The sequence below is a fragment of the Crinia signifera genome, chromosome 6 (assembly GCF_055691185.1).
Source record: "Crinia signifera chromosome 6, ASM5569118v1, whole genome shotgun sequence".
Taxonomy (NCBI): domain Eukaryota; kingdom Metazoa; phylum Chordata; class Amphibia; order Anura; family Myobatrachidae; genus Crinia; species Crinia signifera.
The window spans coordinates 142,136,663-142,156,500 of NC_139222.1; the positions used below are offsets into that span (position 1 = coordinate 142,136,663).

Sequence of the window (19,838 nt, forward strand, 5' to 3'; positions counted from 1 at the left end):
TGGCAACCATCAAGTGATTTCTCTTCCCTTCCAAAATAAAAGTCAGTCTAAATGCTGGGCATTCCCCTGCTCCAGCCCTGTTTCCGCTACCAGCGCTCCCTCCCAGCAACGAGCTGCCCGCGAGTGTGTAACTCGCCAAAGCTGTTCTGTGCCGGAATTTGCATGTGCACAGAACGCTCATGCGCAAACCCCGACCATTGGGGCTGGTGCCGAATTCGGATTTCTACGAGCAACCCTGAATGGGCCCTTCTATCCTCTGTGTGTTGGCCTCATAACCTTTACCTTACAATGATAACAAAGAGTTTTGTGTTCTCACATTTTGCTATGTACAGTGCTAGAGCAGATCCTCACCACAAACTAGCATTATCAAATCTGGATCTATATAGCTTGTATGCAAACTGCTATTACATCCTCCTTAAATCAGAGGTACAGTAGTCCTCAGGTGGGGGGGCCTTGTCCATTCCTCCAGCACTGGCTGTGAAAGTAGTGTACATTATGTTGCAAGGAGCCTAGTCTCTCATTTCCTGCCTCTTCAGAAAACCATTGGCAGCCCAGGTCTTTAAACACGGTAATGTGCAGTTGGCAGTAAAAATGGAAGTATTACTAGGCCTACATTGCTACAAGTAGTGATGCTGCACTATTCTATAATATAAGCAGATGGATAATATATGCTTACGGTCCAAAGGAAGTTAGCAAAAAAGTTTTATTATAATTGTCATTTTTATCATCATTATTATTATTATTATTATTATTATTATTATTATTATTATTATGTGGTGAGGAGGTACTGACTACATTTCACACAATGAAGATAACAGAATGGCCACTTTGCATTATTATACATTACACTGCGCTCCATATTGCATTCTGTGATATCTGTCTCCTGTGGCATCTAGGACCTGCTTCAGCCATTAAACATCAAGGGCTAGATTCTCTAAGCTTCAAAAGTGATAAAATGGAAAGTGATAAACAGCCATCCAATCAGCTCTTACCTGTCATGTCACAGACTGTTTTTGAAAAATGTCAGACAGGAGCTGATTGGCTGGCTGTTTATCACTCTCCATTTTATCACTTTTGACGCTTAGAGAATCTGACCCAAAGTGTGATCACTGTGATAATTCTGCTTTAGACACTCGATGTGTAAAAAGTATTGAGTGGTGACTTTTATGTGTGATATGTCTGTCTATACATTGACGTGTTTTTTGGGGGCTAAAGACACTTTTATAAACAGTGAGAAATCCTTCTTGTGTACGCACATTAGTCTCCCGAGAGGCGAAATTCACAGCTATATAAAAGCGATGCCATTCCTACTCTCTCTTGCTCCCCCTTCCTTTATACTTGGTCCTAATTTAGAATGAACAATTACGACGACTTTCTCTTTGGCTGCCCTAAATAGTAAGCATAGCTCCATTGGGATTTTCTTCTTTCTTCTGCATTAACGTATTCCCATCTAGTCACACTCTCCCTTGGACTGCATTAACGTATATCAGATTGCTGTAGTTTTCCCTCTGATGTTCTTATATGATGACACCAGTATAAGTGTCCTGCCACTGTGCGAGTCCCATTGGAATGAGCTAGAGAGCTCACATTAATTCAGCACCGAATGATAGGGAAAGCTTTTTATGGGAACTAATAGAAATGTGAAGACCTGTGTAAACATTGGCAGGGAAACAAATAGATAATTACTTTGATAAAATGTCTGTATTGCAGAGAGTATAATTTGCATTCTTTACCATGTAGCAATGTCACAAAGCTTACAATCTAATTGTTTCTGTAGTCCACTGGCCTATCTATAATGGGTGCAAGGTGTGCGGTGCACACAGGCCCCTGGGTCCACGGTGGGGCCATACACCATTTGTACCCACTATCCACTTAACCACAGATACATGGACAAGTGCTAGTGGTCAAACTAAAGATGACAGAACTGTGACAGCCAACTGGGTGGGTGTATTGCCTTCATCAGCAGAAGCAGTATGTAACACAAACACTAACTCATTCACAGACAAAATACATTAACTATGCAATTTGGGTCCAATCCCACTCGATTTTGATGGATCCGGCAAAGAAATCAGGTAAAAACGTCCCAAATCACATGTGTCCGACATCCAATGCAATGCAAGGTCCCGTGCGCTTGGGACCGGAGTCGGAGGTCAGACGGGTTGCACATAAATTGTATGTGCAGCCCATCAGCAGGACAGGTATCGCATCTGATGCGGTTCCTAGGTATATGCGATCGGTGCCACACCACTGGCATACACCTATCTGCAGAGTGGGGAAGTGCCAGACAGGAGAGGTGCTCACCCGCACTGCATGTCTGGTGGGCGGCAAGCGTCACGCGGCAAACAGGAGATTAAATGAAAACCATACAAATGAATGGGTGACCCATGATTGTCTGAGAGAGCTCTCCCAGTAAATCAACGGCCGGGCCACCCATACTTTTGAATGTTTTTCTTTAATTCTCCTGTCCTCCATCTGCAGCTCCTCAGGGGCCAGATGCACTAAGGGGATGCTGTCGGAATCCCGGCGGTCAAAATCCCGACCACCGCAATGCCGGCACTTTGTCCCTCTATGGGTGTCCATGACACCCATAGAGTGAGAATAAAATAGCATGCCGAACGTAGCGAGGCACCGGGTCCGCTGCGTGGCGAGCGCAGCGAGCCAGCAAGGGGGGGCGATCCACGCCCCCCCTTGTAATCATTGTGGTGGTCGGGATTCCGGCATCTGTATTTCGACCGTCGGGATTCCGACCGCTGGGATTTCATACTGATCCCGCACTAAGCTTCAAAAATGATAAAATGGAGAGTGATAAACAGCCAGCCAATCAGCTCCTAACTTCCATGTCACAAACTGTGTTTGAAAAATGTAAGGCAGGAGTTGATTGGTTGGTTGTTTATCACTCTCCATTTTATCACTTTTGAAGCTTAATGCATCTGGCCCCAGGCATTTTGTCGCATGTAAAAAAAAATGCACGTGCAAGTGTCAAATTGTATGTGAGCGGGTTTCCCACACATTAAGTTTTGGCAACCATGTTTGAGGCATAGGGAATGCCTTTCTTTCCAACTGACACAAGATAAAGGCCTACAGTGATCTTATGAAACACAGCTGTCTTATTAGTCAGCATTGTTTGAAACTGTGTTTAATGAGAAGTGCAGGGAATTCATATATGAAATAAGGGATGTATTTCTCACCTTCTTTTCTATAGTAGAGGATCTCCAACTTGCGTTCTTCAGCTCCTAAAAGGGCCTGAGTGAGTTGCGTAATGCTGTTATGCGTGGTGTCCGGACCATTTAGAAAGTCACAGGTACATGATCTTTGCATGACCTCCACCCTGGAGTAGCCAAACATATCACAGAAGCCATCATTACAGTAGATTATTGCACAGTTGTCCATCTGGGCATTTGCAATCAGAAACTTGCGACCTGCAAGAACAGAGAGAGAATCAAATATACTCCTAAAATGTGTAATGGAAAAAAAGCTACAATTCTTGTGGCATAGAAAGGTCATCCAAAGATGTTGCCTACATCACCAGCTTTGCGACAAGTAACAAGTAACACACCACATTACTGCAGATGGAGAAACTGTACTCCAGGTACAGCAAGGACTAGATCAACTCGACTACAGAGTATACAGTATTCACCAAATCATTAACGATAAGGATAGGGGTTATACAGCACTTGTGTAATATATTATTTGAAAATGATTGTATTTTGCACATTTTAATCTTTAAAAATAAAAAGTTACTAAAAGTCAGCTTGGATTTTAAGAAGAAAAATGGGTCAATGTGTGTACACATGACCTGTGCTGACCTATGGTGGCTACTTTTATGTGTTAATACAAATGAAAACATCATTGCTTGTATTACTATATATTTAAGAAGGTAATGGAAGATGGTCATTGACTATGCATGAATGTAAAAACACATGATCATTAATTGCATGTGTAATGGAAAATTACTGTGGAAGAGGACTGGCCAATAGTTGTATAAATAATGGTAAATGAGAAATGTTATTTGGTTCATTGTATACAATGGATTGTACAGGAAGTAGGATATACTAATTAGTTGTACGTATGGCGATAGTTGCTGCATGCATGTAGGCTCAATGGCAGATGTTCATTCGTTGCATTTAAGAGATAAGAGATTTGGAGGTTTGTAATTGGCTAAGAGGCTTTTACAGTAGCTGGCACGGGAGATGGTAATTTGCTTCAATATATGTAGCTGGAATGGGAGATAGTAATTGGCTAAGAGGTAGATATTTGCCATGGAAAATGGTAATTGGCTCTTATGTATGTAGATCGATGTAATGGGACACAATCATGATTTCTATGTATGATAGAGGAATTAAACAAGGTATATTCTATGAGTATGGTATAGGGTTCCGACAGTCGGGATCCCGACAGTCATTAGCTTGACGTCGGGATCCCGACTGGCCGGACTCAGCATGGCGAGCGCAAAAAAGCCCCTTGCGGGCTCGCCACGCTCGCCACCTATTCTATTCTCCCTCTATGGGGGTCGTGTACCCCCATGAGGGAGAATAACTGGTGGCCACCGGGAACCGGTCTGTCAGTATTTTAACAGTCGGGATCCCGACGTCGGGTAAATGACTGTCGAGACCCTGTCTGGCACCCATATTTAGGAGTATTCAATGTTTTTTAAGAGTCTGGCTCACCGCTCACTGTTCTGTGTCCCTGTGATCTCGCTGAAGTGCTCACCACTTTTTCTTATCTCCTCATTTCTGACTTCCTCAGTATTCAATGTGGGCCCCTTTTGCGAACTTAGCATAATTATGCGAGTTCAAATGGGAGAGCTGTAACTGGAGACATCTGTTATCTCCTGCTCTCCACGTGAGCTGGTCAGACTGGGATATTCTCAGCAGCGTGTTCCTCACATTTGTGGACTTGTATTTTTTTACAAAGGTTTAGAAAGGTAAATGTTTTGTTCAGTATTTATTTTACAACAAATGGCTGTGTGACTATTTTAATTGGGTTTGTGCAGACGGGTGTATTTTGTTCTGTTTGGCCTTTATCCTTGTGTTGTGCTTTTAGCATTGTTTCTTTGCCCTGTGTTTTTATTAAATTTATTAAAAAATTTATAATTGTTAGTGTGTTTAAAAGCCTGTTTGGGGGTTAGGTGAGGAAGAAGAGAGGAAGCATGGGAAATTACTAGGAGCATTCCAAAATGATTTCTTATTGGTTACCATTAAAATAACTTATTAATTCCAAATAAATTAATATAGAAGTACAGCATTATGGCACTTGCAATAAATACATTAGAGTACATTTTTTTTTAATTTATAAGCCATAAAAAACAAAAAAAATAACAACTTTAACAAAGATAGCCCTACAGTTCACCTAAAAAATATGCCGAGGGAAAAATGGAGAACTGCTCTAAAAAAATAAACCAGCAGGACTCGCAATTTGTGCATTGAATACACTTTTGGAGAGAGACACTAAAATCCCCATTGAACAGAAATGGGGAGAAGTGCAGGGTGAACTGAGTTAGCTTCGCAAAATATTTTTGGAGAAGCAACAGAGCTGAATACAGGGAAGCACAAAATAGGAGAGAAAAGTTCACCACTCTCCAAAAAACATGCACTCTCACCGTTATTTACGGCGACATAGGAGCATTGAATACATGCCATTCTATAGCAAAAAAAGGTACATTCTATGCACAAGGTTTGGCCACTCTGAGATGCCCCGTCATTGTGTTCTTATATTCACAGTAAGCAAATAGGACATAGTCATTGGTTGTATTGTGAGGACAAATATGAGATTACCACTAGCTGTATGCATGAATGAAAATGGGAAATGATTATTGTTTGAATGTATCAAGGCAAATGGAAGATGGCCATTGACATATCATTTATTAGATGGTAGATAGAAGAAGACCATTAGCTGTATCATATTTATGAAGGCAAATGTGAAATATCAATTTGTTGTATGTCTACAGGCAAATAGGATATGGTCATAGGATGTATACTGAAATACATTGGGAGATAATCATGCTGTTGAATTACCTTATTAAGATTAATTGAATTGCTAATTGATGATTATTGTTGATTATTTGTCACATTTATGATACCCAGTTATACAGCAACCTGTATAAAATAAGAGAGCCTGAAAATACTATAATACTATCATTTATTTATTTATTTACAGTTTCTTATTTAGTGCAGCAGATTCCGTTGCGTTTTCCTGCATATTCTAGACTCTAGACCAGTGTTTTTCAACCACTGTGCCGTGGCACACTAGTGTGCCTTGAGCTGCTCCCAAGTGTGCCCCCAGATCTACAGATGCCCAAACCAGTTTATAGCCACCACCAGTTCAACTGTTATTTACTGGTTTCTTTTTTTCATGTAAAGGGTCAATGTATTTTAGTTTTGTTACCTGTGGGGACCAGGGTGATTGTTTTTTATATGGAGGTCAATAGGTTTGGATTTTTCCTGTGGGGGCCAATATGTTTTGCCCTGTGGGGATCTCATGGTGTGCCTTGGCAATTTGAAAATCTTATTTAGTGTTCCGCAAGGTAAAAAGGTTAAAAATCACTGCTCTAGACTGTAGACTCTACAGAATAACCTCCAATACTCATGCAGCCTTATCTATACATATTACATACTGTAACTGTAAGGGTTGTAGTTGTATATATACGGCTGCAACAGACGATTACAGTTATGCCCAAGTACATCGTGGCTGCGTTGCGCATAAAGTGCGCCATGCAAATCGCGCATGGATCGCGCCTGCTCCTTGCGCTATAGTCCCGTTATAGATCGCGTTATAACGTAACGTAATCTTGTAAATGTAACCTGCACTTACACTCATTGACCACCAGATGTCACTTTTCCCAAACAGTACAGCGCATGCGTAAAAATCTCTTCTACAAAACAGTGGCCGCCACGACTTTTCACTACGGATTTTGTCCTTACTTTACGGACAGAGTGTTTGTATTTATTCGCAGAAGCAGCTACGTACGGTCATTTATGTAATTGGTACAGAGGCCATGTTAACCTTTGCTATTGCTGGATGACTACTTAAAACATTATTTGAGGACCTACAGTATCATACTTTACACTACGGATTTTGTCCTTACTTTACGGACAGAGTTATTTTATTTTATTCGCAGCCGCAGTGACGTACTGTATGGTCATGAACTGTATGTGATTGGTGCAGAAGCCATGCTAACCATCTGCTTGTACTATAATCTCAGGCAACAGTGGCCTAACGGGTAGAGGCACAGCTGCACTATGTCAGTATCAGGAGTTCGATCCTCAGTTGGTTACAATATATTTTTATTTTTTAAACGTTCTTTTTTTTTTTTAAACCAATACAGGTACTGTAGTTACAGTAGTTGGTGCTTATCAAATTCTTTCAGACTTTTCCACAAACAAAAATTCACAATGGCAGGCCTCCATGTACACGATAGTTAATACCCATACATACTGCGCTACAGAGAACGTTTTTTTTCGCAAAATAGATTTAGCTTTTCAGGTAAAATTTCTTGCCTTGAGGAACGTGTTTCGGGATTAAATTCGCTAACCTTTGCTAACCAGCCACTTTTCACTACGGATCTTGTCCTTACTTTACGGACAGAGTGTTTGTACAGTATTTATTCGCAGAAGCAGCTTTGTACGGTCATTTATGTAATTGGTACAGAAGCCATGCTAACCTTTGCTATTGCTAGATGACTACTTAAAAAGTTATTTGAGGACCTACAGTATCATACTTTACACTACGGATTTTGTCCTTACTTTACGGACAGAGTTTTAGTATTTTATTCGCAGCCGCAGTGACGTACTGGATGGTCATGAACTGTATGTGATTGGTGCAGAAGCCATGCTAACCATCTGCCAGCAGGAAAATCACAGGCAATAGTGGCCTAGCGGGTAGAGGCACGGCTTCACTATCTCAGTATCAGTAGTTCGATCCTCAGTTGGTTACAATATATTTTTATTTTTTAAACGTTCTTTTTTTTTTTTTAAACCAATACAGGTACTGTAGTTACACTAGTTGGTGCTTATCAAATTCTTTCGGACTTTTCCATAGAAACATGCTGGCGCCGTGAAACTACACAAGTACCAGATTAGACTAGATTAATATATTAGTGTACAGTAAATTACTATTGTCTGCCCTATGTTTGCTGTACAGTAAGTACCGGGCCTCAAGCTTGTTAAATTAAAATTGAAATTAAGTGTGTAGAAATGAATTTATTTATTATCAGTTTCTTATATAGCGCATACTGTACATATTCCGCAGCGCTTTACAGAGAATATTTGAACATTCACATCAGTCCCTACCCCAGTGGAGCTTACAATCTATATTTCCTACCACATGTACACACACACACACACAGACATTCTAGGGTTAATTTTGTTGGAAGCCAATTAACCTACCTGTATATTTTTGGATTGTGGGAGGAAACCGGAGTACCCGGAGTAAACCCACGCAAGCACGGGGAGAATATACAAACTCCTCACAGTTAGAGCCATGGTGGGATAGAACCCATGACCTCAGCGCTGTGAGGCAGTAATGCTAACCATTACACCATCCGTGGAACAATGTTTTCTATTGTACATAATAGTTTATTGATAACTGTTCATATTCCTTTTCATATTTGCTTTTATTGTTGAACTTATTTTCTTTATTTTGCTCTGTAGTATGTACTCTATTTATAATGTCACTATGGGCCTTATTCTAGTTCACTCTTTCTGACAAAATCCTTCTTAGATGGACAAAACCATGTGCACTGCAGGTGGGTCAGATGTAACTTGTGCAGAGAGAATTAGATTTGGGTGGGTTTTACTTCAAAGTGAGATATATATTGCAGTGTAAAAATAAAGCAGCCAGTATATACCCTGCACAGAAACAAAATAATTCACCCAAATCTAATTCTCTCTGCACATTTTACATCTGCCCCCCTGCAGTGCACATGGTTTTGTCCATCTAAGAAGGATTTTGTCAGAAAGAGTGAACTAGAATAAAGCCCTATGTGATGATATTACTTTATTTCAAAATCATCTTTGTTTGACCTATTCTAAGCCCTTTCACAACATGGACCTATCGGCCTAATTCAGACCTGATTGCAATACCATTTTGTTCTCAAAATGGGCAAAACCATGCTGCATTGCAGGTGGGGCAGATGTAACATTTAACATGTGCAGAGAGTTAGATGTGGGTGAGTTATATTTTTCTGTGCAGGGTAAATATGGGCTGCTTTATTTTTACACTGTAATTTAGATTTCAGTTAGAGCACACCCCCACCCAAATCTAACTCTCTCTGCATGTTACATCTGCCCCACCTGCAGTGCAACATGGTTTTGCCCATTTTGAGAACACATTTGTACTGCAATCAGCTCTGAATTAGGCCCCAATGCCACAAGAATCACAGCGCATGATTTGCAGTGAGGTGTAACTCAGGGATTAGTCACCCTTAAGCATTTTTTCGTGGAGAACTGCAAACAGTGAGTGTTAGGCGTATTTCATTACATATCTGGACTGAGACTTGATGATTATTATTTCTTATTTCCACTGTACATGGCAATAATAAATGTATGGTTTGCTCAATTGTATTTTAATACTCTAGCAGGGATGGGGCTCATAATGGATCCCTCTCCAGTAGTTTTTGCAAAACATTGCCCACATTCTACAATGGGATAATGCCATCTTCAGATTGTGTTACCTTGCAAAAACTTTCCAATTTGATATGAATATGCATTTGAAAGTCATAATTTTGTTTAAATTATCTTATGAATCTAATATTTCAATAAAAAATTTTATCGAAAGTACTGAAATCTTTTTCCTTTATAGTTATGGTATAAATGGTAAAAAATGTCTAGGTCGGCAGCCACTAATGGTTGACGGTCACTAGGTCGACACCTTGAAATTGTGAACATGCCCAAGGTCAACTTTGACAAAAGGTCGACACAAGCTTATGGTTGACATAGGCATGGTCGACATGAATGAGGTCGACATGAGTTTAAAATTTTTGTCGACATGTGTTGACCTGGACTACGTATAAGTGTACCGCATCCCCTTGAATGGCTCGCTGTTCTCACCATGCACTATTCGACTATTATACTAGTAAAGTATGAAAAAACACCTTTTTTGAAAAGATGTGAAAAACTCATGTAAGCGTTATTCACATCTACAATGTCTATGTCGGCCATAAGCTTGTGCAAACCTTTTGTCAAAGACAGCCTTTGGTATGTCGACCCTTTCAAGGTGTCAACCTAGTGACTGTTGACCTAATCGTCTTCCCAATGACTGCATACCTTCATTACAGCTGGGGTAGCTGCATGCTATAAAAGAGACTGTACATGGCTGAAAGTTTAAACAAGTAACACATTTACAGGTTGATGAATAGCTTTTAAATAATGCATGGTCTAGGGAGAAACCTGGTATTAGTCAGCGTGATAGTTCTTTTTTAATTAAGGCTCAGTGATTAATTTGCCTTCTTTCACCTTTTTTACAGTTTTCTGAATATTCCTTCTTTGACAGTTGGCATTTTATTACGTTAATCTGCCTGACTCCATGTAGTAGTTCCCAGAAAATAAAAAACTAAATGTATGAGGCTGACAGTTGGATATGAAGCCAAATCCAAATCTTTTTAAATGTTTTTTTTTTTTTTTTCAGTTTGATTTAGTGGTTTTAGTTTTTCATATATCATTTTTAATTTTTCTTATATACATAATGAATATATGCTACAGGCTGAGCACGATAATTAATCTTGCACTGCATGCTTATTAAGACATGACATCACAAGGCAGGATGGTCTTTAAGGAGATCATTTTCTATTATACAGTGCTTGAATGTGTTCTTAGGAAAGGTACTATATTATTTATATGATAGATGCTCTTTATATTCCATAAGAATTTATTTGCAGAACATTCCCATACTCCCATGGTGATGAGTTCTAACCTTCGGAACTACTTACACTGTGTGATCTATATTAGTCATGGAGGATTGTATCAGCTCTTGGACAAATGAAGATAGAACCGATACAGTTACCTTTTGGAGGATGATAGATTATGTACATTACTACTGACAAAAGGGATTCCTTTTCATTTTAGTTCTTTGTTCAATCTCAACATTCAGGTCATTTTTTGTTCATTAATATACCTGAATAACACACACACACACACACACATACAGTATGCAGAGTTGGACTGGCCCCAATTGGCCGGGTGCCCTCCCATTCCTTTAGGAATCAGTCCCAGACTGTGTACTATACATTTGTTACATTATACTGCACAGGACTATGGTGTATTTTCTACCGTGTATTGCTGTTCTGATACACTACCATGAATGCACTAACAATATCTGTTTGTTGGCCATACCCCGAATTATGGGCCCATACCACTGCATTCCCCTGGTGGGCCCTTCATGTCCCAGTCCAACACATCAATATAATAAGCAAGAGAGTATAGTATGTCTCTTTGTCCTTTATGCATGGTCAGAGTTTTGGGGCTATCTCCACCAGATTTGGCATGGCAGTGCAGTTCGGCCAGTATTTAGTTTTCTACCTTGTTCAAGTAGACAAACGTTGTCTACTTTAGAAAAAAACATATTAGTGACATTATGAAGGTGGCAGCTAGGGTTATGGTATAAATGATAGATTCACTCTAGGTCGACAGTTGACACCTTTAAATGGTTGACATACTCAAGGTTGACAATGATAGAAGGTCGACACAAGAAAAAGTTTTTTGTGTTTTTGGTGTCATGGACACCTTATAAGTGTACCGCGTCCACTCATATGTCTCACTGCACTCACTATTCTATTCTATGTCCACTTGGTAAAGAATGAACCAAGTCGGTTTAAACAAGTTTATTTATTTTTTAAAAACTTGTCTCAACCTTTTCAGTGTCGACCATGTCTATGGCAACATTTTGCTTGTGTCGACCATCTGCCAATGTCAACATTGAGAATGTCGACCATTTAAAGGTGTCGACATACCCAATGACCTCATGACTGTCAACCTAGAATCAATCTATCATGAGTCCGGATACTGGCAGCTAGGAGCTCGGACGTCACCCATGCAGGAAATCACACTGATGATTCCATTCCGATGTATATACAGTATCTCTGAATTTATTTTTTTCCACAAAAAAATGTAACTGCTGCATAATGTGGGTTAGGTGAACTCAGCAAGATTGCTTGACACCTCACCGTGTGTGGGTACCACCAGGAGCTGATTGGCTGGTACTTTATCACTCTTTATCACTCTCCACTTTATCACTTGTTAAAGCTTAATACATTTGGCCCATAAACCTAGCCACTAGCATGCACTGATCTGTAATGTAGTTACACTCTCCTGGCTCTGATCACACTTTGCGGGGCCCTTACAGCACTCCTATGGTAAGTGGCAACTATGCTAAGCTTTCTCCATTTATAGACAGTTTTCCTTGCATGGACTGATGAATATTAAAAGTGAGAGATTTGGTAAGAATTCTCCAGGGTTTTTTTAAAGCGGCAATCATTTACACTGCAAAATCAAACTGGTTTGTTCATGTGTGAGAGAGAAAAGAGATGTAGTTTCACTCGCTGGCAACTAGACACTAGACAAGACGGATTGGTTCTAAATCCCGGCAGTCGGAATCCCGGCGTCCAGAATCCTGACTGCCGAAATCCCAACCAGGGGGGGACATGGATCGCCCCCCTTTGCGGGCTCGCTGCGCTTGCCGCGCAGTGGGTCCGGTGCCTCGCTGCGCTTGGCACACTAGTATATTCTCCGTGGTATATTCTCCGTCGTGGACACCCACAGAGGGAGAAAGTGTCAGGATTTCGGCGGTTTGGGATTTTGAACGCCGGGATTCCGACCGCCGGGATTGTAACTGCTACCCAAACTGACTATTCAGGTGACAGTGTATAATGATCTTATCCCAACAGCAAAATATAATGTATTATAAGTGAACTGAATATGAGAGGAATGTTAACTAGCCATATGTGTGTGTCTAAATGAGTTTCCACAAGGTACTTTTGGGGGTTCAGGCTGAGGTTTCCTGAGCCTATCCCTGTAGACCTTTCTTGGATGTACAGCGGCAGTTTGAAACCAGTGAAGATCTCGGGTAGAGGAGGATTTGCAATAAATAGTTGGGAAAGGGGGATTCAACCCTGTGATCTAAAATCCCTCTCCCCATCAAGTGCATTGAGGAAACCATGCCAGGACGGCATACATGAGGATGCACTTTGCACAGATAAGTAGATTGAGGCCTTAATGGCGAAACTTGAGACCTTTATTTTATTGCTGCTCTCAGTGGGTACCGCAATCCTTCTTCATTTTTTCCTAATATAATTGTATTTGTTTCCATTGTACACTAATAGATGTTGTTAATGCAGGAAAAGTACTTTGGTTTGGAAGAAATGTCTAAATAAAACATAACCAGCATTACAGCTGGGCATAATAATAATGCTGGGAATAAGCTGAGGACATTTTTCATATGAATATTTCGGCATTATTGTTTGTAGATTCTGAGCGGATTGCTGACACTAGGAAAGTGAGGCCTTCAGAATGATACATGTGCATCATTGTGTATATGATTAATTTATTTATTTATTTATTTACAGTTTCTTATATAGCGCAGCAGATTCCGTTGCGCTTTACAATAGTAGACAGTGATAAGACAAACTGGGTAACAACAGACAGACTTGGAGGTAGGAGGGCCCTGCTGCAAGCTTACAATCTATACGGATATAGGGGGAAACATAAGGACAGGCACCAGTAATAGCATAGCAGTTACAAGTCCAGAAGGGAAGCTATATAATACATAAGTGCCTCGGAGGGTTATGCATGTAGAACTTAAATATGATAGGCTTGCCTGAAGAGGTGAGTTTTCAGGGAACGCTTGAAAGTTTGGAGACTGATTAATGACAAGCAGTTAAATCTAATTGAGAAATTCAGAAAAAAAATATTAAATTCAGTATGGGTTTACATGTCATACTTAAGGCCCCCATACACTATGCGATTTGGGCACGATTTTTATCAATTCGGATGAATCGGGCCGTGAAATCGTCCCAAATTGCATATGGAGACATCCCCTCCGACCCGATGCACGGCACCGTGCGCATCGTATCGGAGTCGGGAGGTCGGAGGGGCTGCACATAAGATTTGCTAAATCTTATGTGCTGCCCGGAGCCATGCTCCCCCGCAACGGTGGACCTACCAGAGCCGGGCGGAGGGCAGGGAGCCGGGCAGAGGAGGAAGCTGCTGCCGTCAGCGGGAGCAGGGGGGCGGCGTGGAGTAGCAGGGAGCTGGGCAGAAGAAGACACTGCAGCGCGAGCGGTGGGACTCGGGAGCAGCACAGCACTTCAAAAAAAAAGCCCATACAAACGCATAGGAAGCCATTGATTGGCTGAGACCTCTCTCAGCCAATCAGCGATTGGCTGAGACCTCTCTCAGCCAATAAATCTAAATCTCTGATTGGCTGAGAGAGGTCTCAGCCAATCAATGGCTTCCTATGCGTTTGTATGTTGTTGTTTTTTTAAGTGCTGTGCTGCTCCCGACACTTGCGCTGCCGCTGCAGCGTCTTCTCCTGCCTGGCTCCCTGCTACTCTGCGCCACCCCCCTTGCTCCCTGCCCAGCGTCTTCTTGCCCGGCTCCCTGCGCCCCCGCCCGCTCTCTGGTCACGTGCATATCCCCGCTGCTGTCCCCCGCTCCCATTGTCCCTGCAGCTCCCCGGGAGTTGCATGTGATAAATCGCATGCACATGAAGTGCCATCGCATGTGATCCCTCCCAGGGAGCTGCCGTGACAATCAGGTCCGACTTGTCCTTATGACAAGTCGGACTAATGTAAGCCTTAGGGATTTATTTACTAAGATGGGAGTTCTATTGAAGATGGGATGTTGCTATGGGCAACCAATCAGATTCTATCCATTATCTTCTAGAAGCTGCAAAATACATATGTAGATTCTGATTTGTTACTATGGGCAACATCCCATCTTCAATAGAACTCCTATCTTAGGAAATAGACCCCCTTGGGTCAGATACGTGGTGAGGGACATGATTTGCTTCTGTTTATCCACATATTTTAGTATTGGAAGTTACAAATAGTGGTTTTGCCTATTAAATTGACCATAAATAAACTGAATTGACCCTGGACTACCAACCCAAGGCACTCATTCAAGTGTTCCAAGGCACCGCTGCGAGCCACAGCACACAGTTCAGGAGCCACTGGCAATAAGTAAATGTGCTTATCTATATAAAAAAACTTCTAAGGTACATCCCATCTCATACATGCAGCACCCCTCCAATGACTCCCACTGCAGTGCACGATGGGACTGCTCCGTATTGGAAATTGGTAAGAAAATGCTTTGGGGAGGGAGCAGGACAGAACATGTGGGTGTGGGAAACACACACATCGGGATAAAGGGGGCAGTGCAACAGGTAGAACGAGGTGACACACAAAACACCAGATCGAATTCACTACAGAATAAACATAGGGATATTTGCAAACCTAACAGGTGCCCGGTTGTACAAGAAAACAATAACATTTCTCAACAGTAAGAAGTATACACAGCACATATAGTATTGTTGTTATACTGTACCTAAAATAGTTCTAACTATTAACTTAACACATTCTTTGGAACCTTAGTTTTGCCCATACATGACTAATGTTAAACCTAAACTGGTTGATCATGGGCACAGCTTAATATAACTTAATTGATAACCCTAGGATTTACTTATGTCATGGGCCCTAACGCAACATGTGAATCTTTCCAAAAGTACATCAAAAGACATGCCACCCAAATTCTTTATGTGATTCTCCATGTTCTGTAGTACTGAACATTTCTGTAGGGGGGAGACCAACCTTCAAAAGCTCAGTATGGTATGCAAGAAAATATTAAAGCTAGGAGGAATAATTCCCTCTTTCACCAAATGGGTCTCCTTTTGGTTCTCTCTAGTAATAATAATAATAATAATAATAAAAATTACATATTTTAAAGGGGAGTGTAATACATAAAGATCTACATAAACAACCATGTCTCCCGATTATTTTAAAAACTGGCTCCTGTCACATTAACTAAATAAAAAATAAAAAACAATCAAACTAACTGATTATGTCAGTGGTTCCCAAACTGTGTGCCTAGGCACCCTGGGGAGCCTCGGGACACTTGCAGGGGTGCCTTGGGTTGGTGGACCAAGATCAATTCATATTATTTATTGTCAATGTATCAGGAAAAACCAGTGCTTGTTGCTGCCAATCATAATATATGTGGACAAACAGAAGCAAATCCTGTCCCTCACCAGATAACTGTGACATATAAACACAATGAACTTCATTTAATATTTTTTTCCTGAATTTCTCGATAAGAAGCATTTGGCCTAGGGGTGCCTTGAAAATATTTTGATGCTCTAGGGTGTCGTGATTCAAAAAAGTTTGGGAACCACTGGATTATGTTGTAGTCAGTGCAAAACCAACCAATGAATAAAGCAATTAAGTTATAAATCAGCTATTCAGATAAAACAAATAGTTCACTATAATAAGTTATTATAACCCACTTGAACAACAAGATGTACTGTAACTGCTCATGATGTTGCCCAGTGCTTTCGTGCATCAGCCAGTTTTGTTGGATCTAGTTGAATGTCAATGTTACGCTACTGCTCCTGCACGCAAAGCTGTCACTGGCAGCCCCTTTGTGTCCCTGCAATGGCTGGAAATCCTAATAACTAGAATATATACCACTTTGTATGTGAATCGATGTCATGTCAGCCTTTCTATCTGCCACTGATGGCAGGAGGACAGTGAGATCCCACATTAAGTAAAAGCAGGAGAGATTTATACACATTGCCCCTTCTGTAAGAGCAACATGGGATGATAGGTCGACAAGCAATAGGTTCACACTGACATGGTCGACACAGCCAAAATGATGACACGTGCGTTTTACATTTACAATTTTTTAAAGCTTTTTCATACTTTACCATCCAAGTGGACTATGATTGGGAATGGTAAAATGGAGGGCCATGTGGACAGTGTGCATGTTGACCTTTTGGGGTAACTTTCTACCTAGTCACTGTTGACCTAATGTTCCAAAGAAAACGTTTGTTGTTGTGAGCCAATACAAATGGTTATTCCTGTTTAGTAATTGTCCATGAGATGGTGAATACGAAGTTGTAATATTGTAATGTTATCTGCATGTATAATGTCCTTTCTCAAAATTAGTTTTAATGGCATGATGGCTAGAAACACTGACTTGTTGTAGCTAACCAAACCAGAGCTCCTAAAGCTTACTTTGCCTGATAAGAAAAGTAATAGCTTACTTATAAAGAGAATGATACAATAAACATTTAAATGACTACAATGCTTACAATCTATAGACAGCTACATCATCAAGCCTGATATTATAGCTCTTATTAAGTAGGAGACTACTGATGTGACTAAGGCAAATATGTTAATACTACTGCCAAAGGCATAACTACCAAAGGTGCAAGGGGCCCAGAGCTGAAGGGGGCTCATCTTTGCTGTCTAAAAGTAATATGTTTTACATACATTTATCACCATCAGTTGCAAAATGGGGGGCCATTAAAAACTTTTGCTATGGGGTCTATGAATATCTAGGGATGCCTCTGGCTACTGCAGTCTGTAACAAACCCATCAATACTTGTTTGATACAGGACCAAGTGGTGACATCTGCCATGGTTGTTCATGTCGTCAGGCAATATCATTTTGCTAGAACTCTTTAAAATGACAATCTTTAAATTCTGGATCCCCGTTAGAACACACTGGAAGTATTTTGCAAAAACATCTCCCTATGAAGCAAGGTCAGTTCCCTGTTTTGCTGAGGAGCAGGACTCATATTAACCTACTTTTCTGGCGATATCCAGGCAACTCACATTTGGTCTCCCAGAATCCCAAGATCCCAAGGCAGTAGACCAGGGTTGCCGACCCTCCCGGAATTTCCGTGAGTCTCCCGAAAATCGGGTCCCCCTCCCGGCCCCCCCGGAAGGGTGGGCAACCCTCCCGGATTCAGGGGGGACCCCCGCTGACCCCCGGATCGCGGCATTAAAATGCCGCAATCCTCGGGTCTCAGAGGAGGGGGCGGAGCTAAAACTACACAATCGCGTCATTTTAGCCCCGCCCCCTTAACGGAGATCCCTGAATTCGCTGGTTTACCAGCATGGGGGCGTGGGCTTAGTGATGTCACGCTTAAGCCCCGCCCCCTGAGCGGCTACTGAAACTCTCCTCTCCGGGCTTCTCCCGGAGAGGAGAATAAGAAAGTCGGCAACCCTGCAGTAGACCAAACAACTAACACACACACAGTCAACTTATTATATGGGCATAATGTGTAGCTGCTCTAGGGGTCACCAGAGTTTCTTGTGAGGCCAGTAGAGATTGCTGCCTGGCTGCTTTGGTTGTGAATTACACAGAATCTGAGCTGCCGGGAATCCTTCTGTACCAGTCTGCAGCCAAACAGTTACTGGCTGTAGGCATGATAATTGCTGGATGACTAATAGCAGGTGGCCAGACACTGCAGGGATTTATAATTTTTTTAACTTAAGTAGGGGCCACAGTGCATTGGTTTGCCTAGGGTCCACAATGCTGTTAAGATATACCCTTTTATAATTGTAATCCAAGGGCAACTGCTCCTAATATTCTTAGTATAGTCCAGTACTGTATGCTTCAATACTATGGCAAGCATTTACATGAGTAAATTTAAATGTCCCTCAGGTTAGGAACCTCTGATTTATATGCAGAAGTACTGAGTGAATTACAGTTTTATCAGGGTATGGGTAAAAACCGGACCGGACAATCCCACCTAACGCTGGACCGGATAGGCTCCATTCATTAATATCTGTCATTGCCGGATGTGTCCTGTCTGGTGGTGCTGCTGTGATACCTGTCACCAGGGTGAGGAGAAGGGGAGAATACAGCCTCCCTGCATGGTTCGGGGATGTAATAAAAACCGGAATGGTCCGGACCACATGGAGGCTGTAATCTCCCCTTCCCCTTGTCCCTGGTAAAAGCAATCCCATGCATCCTCCCGGACAAGACACCCCCCGGACAGTACACTACAAGCTCCGGATTGCAGAGCTTGATGTCCGGTCCGGCGTTCTAGGGTCTTGTCCCTGTCCATTTTTTACTTAGTCCCGTTTTATCAACAAGCCAGCAACATATAGAAAATATTCTAACAAATGAATAACTTAAATGTGCTGTTGATTCTGAATAGAACAGAATGTTTTTCGCAGGACCTGTAAGAGTTAAGCATCCTAGTCATGCATTTGAGAGGTTAATGTACAAATATAGCAAACAAGAGCTATCATCCATGTCCGGTAAAGCACCCTGCCTGATCCTGCCTGCATCCCTGCATGCGTGGGGCAAGCCATCTGTTATCTTCACCACTGGATATAATTAAAAGGACAACTGAAACAGAAGTGGGACTTCAGCCACTAGTACATGTGCAGCTGTCACCTAAGTTTGTACACAATCCCAGGACGGTCATTTATCATGGTCTCCCAGCTGCTAAGCTATCGGCACTGGCCCTCCCGCATACATATCTTTTCTATTAAAAAATGATGCAGATTTCATTCCCTCGGTATAGCTACAGTTTGTTTTTCATTACACAATTTTGAAGATAAGACTTCGCTAATGCTGTAAATATTATGCTGCTTAGAAAGCATTCAGGGGGTTATTTTGGTTCACTCTTTCTGACAAAATCCTTCTTAGATGGACAAAACCATGTGCAGGTGGGGCAGATGTTACTTGTGCAGAGAGAATTAGATTTCGGTGGGGTTTTATTTCAAAGTGAGATTTATATTGCAGTGTAAAAATAAAGCAGTCAGTAATTACCCTGCACAGATTTTGTCAGAAAGAGTGAACCAAAATAACCCCCTCAGTGAGCTTCCAGTCTGCA

At 41.5% G+C, this 19,838-nt stretch overlaps 1 protein-coding gene across 1 annotated transcript in view; it reads right to left on the reverse strand.

Moving 5' to 3' along the window:
• The window catches only part of KCNH6 (potassium voltage-gated channel subfamily H member 6), a 203,958-nt gene that overhangs the window by 155,187 nt on the left and 28,933 nt on the right, over positions 1 to 19,838 (reverse strand). Inside the window, exon 2 of the mRNA XM_083147475.1 lies at positions 3,189 to 3,419. Within this exon, the coding sequence (XP_083003601.1) occupies positions 3,189 to 3,419 (231 nt within the window). The remainder of the gene's footprint in view (positions 1 to 3,188; positions 3,420 to 19,838) is intronic.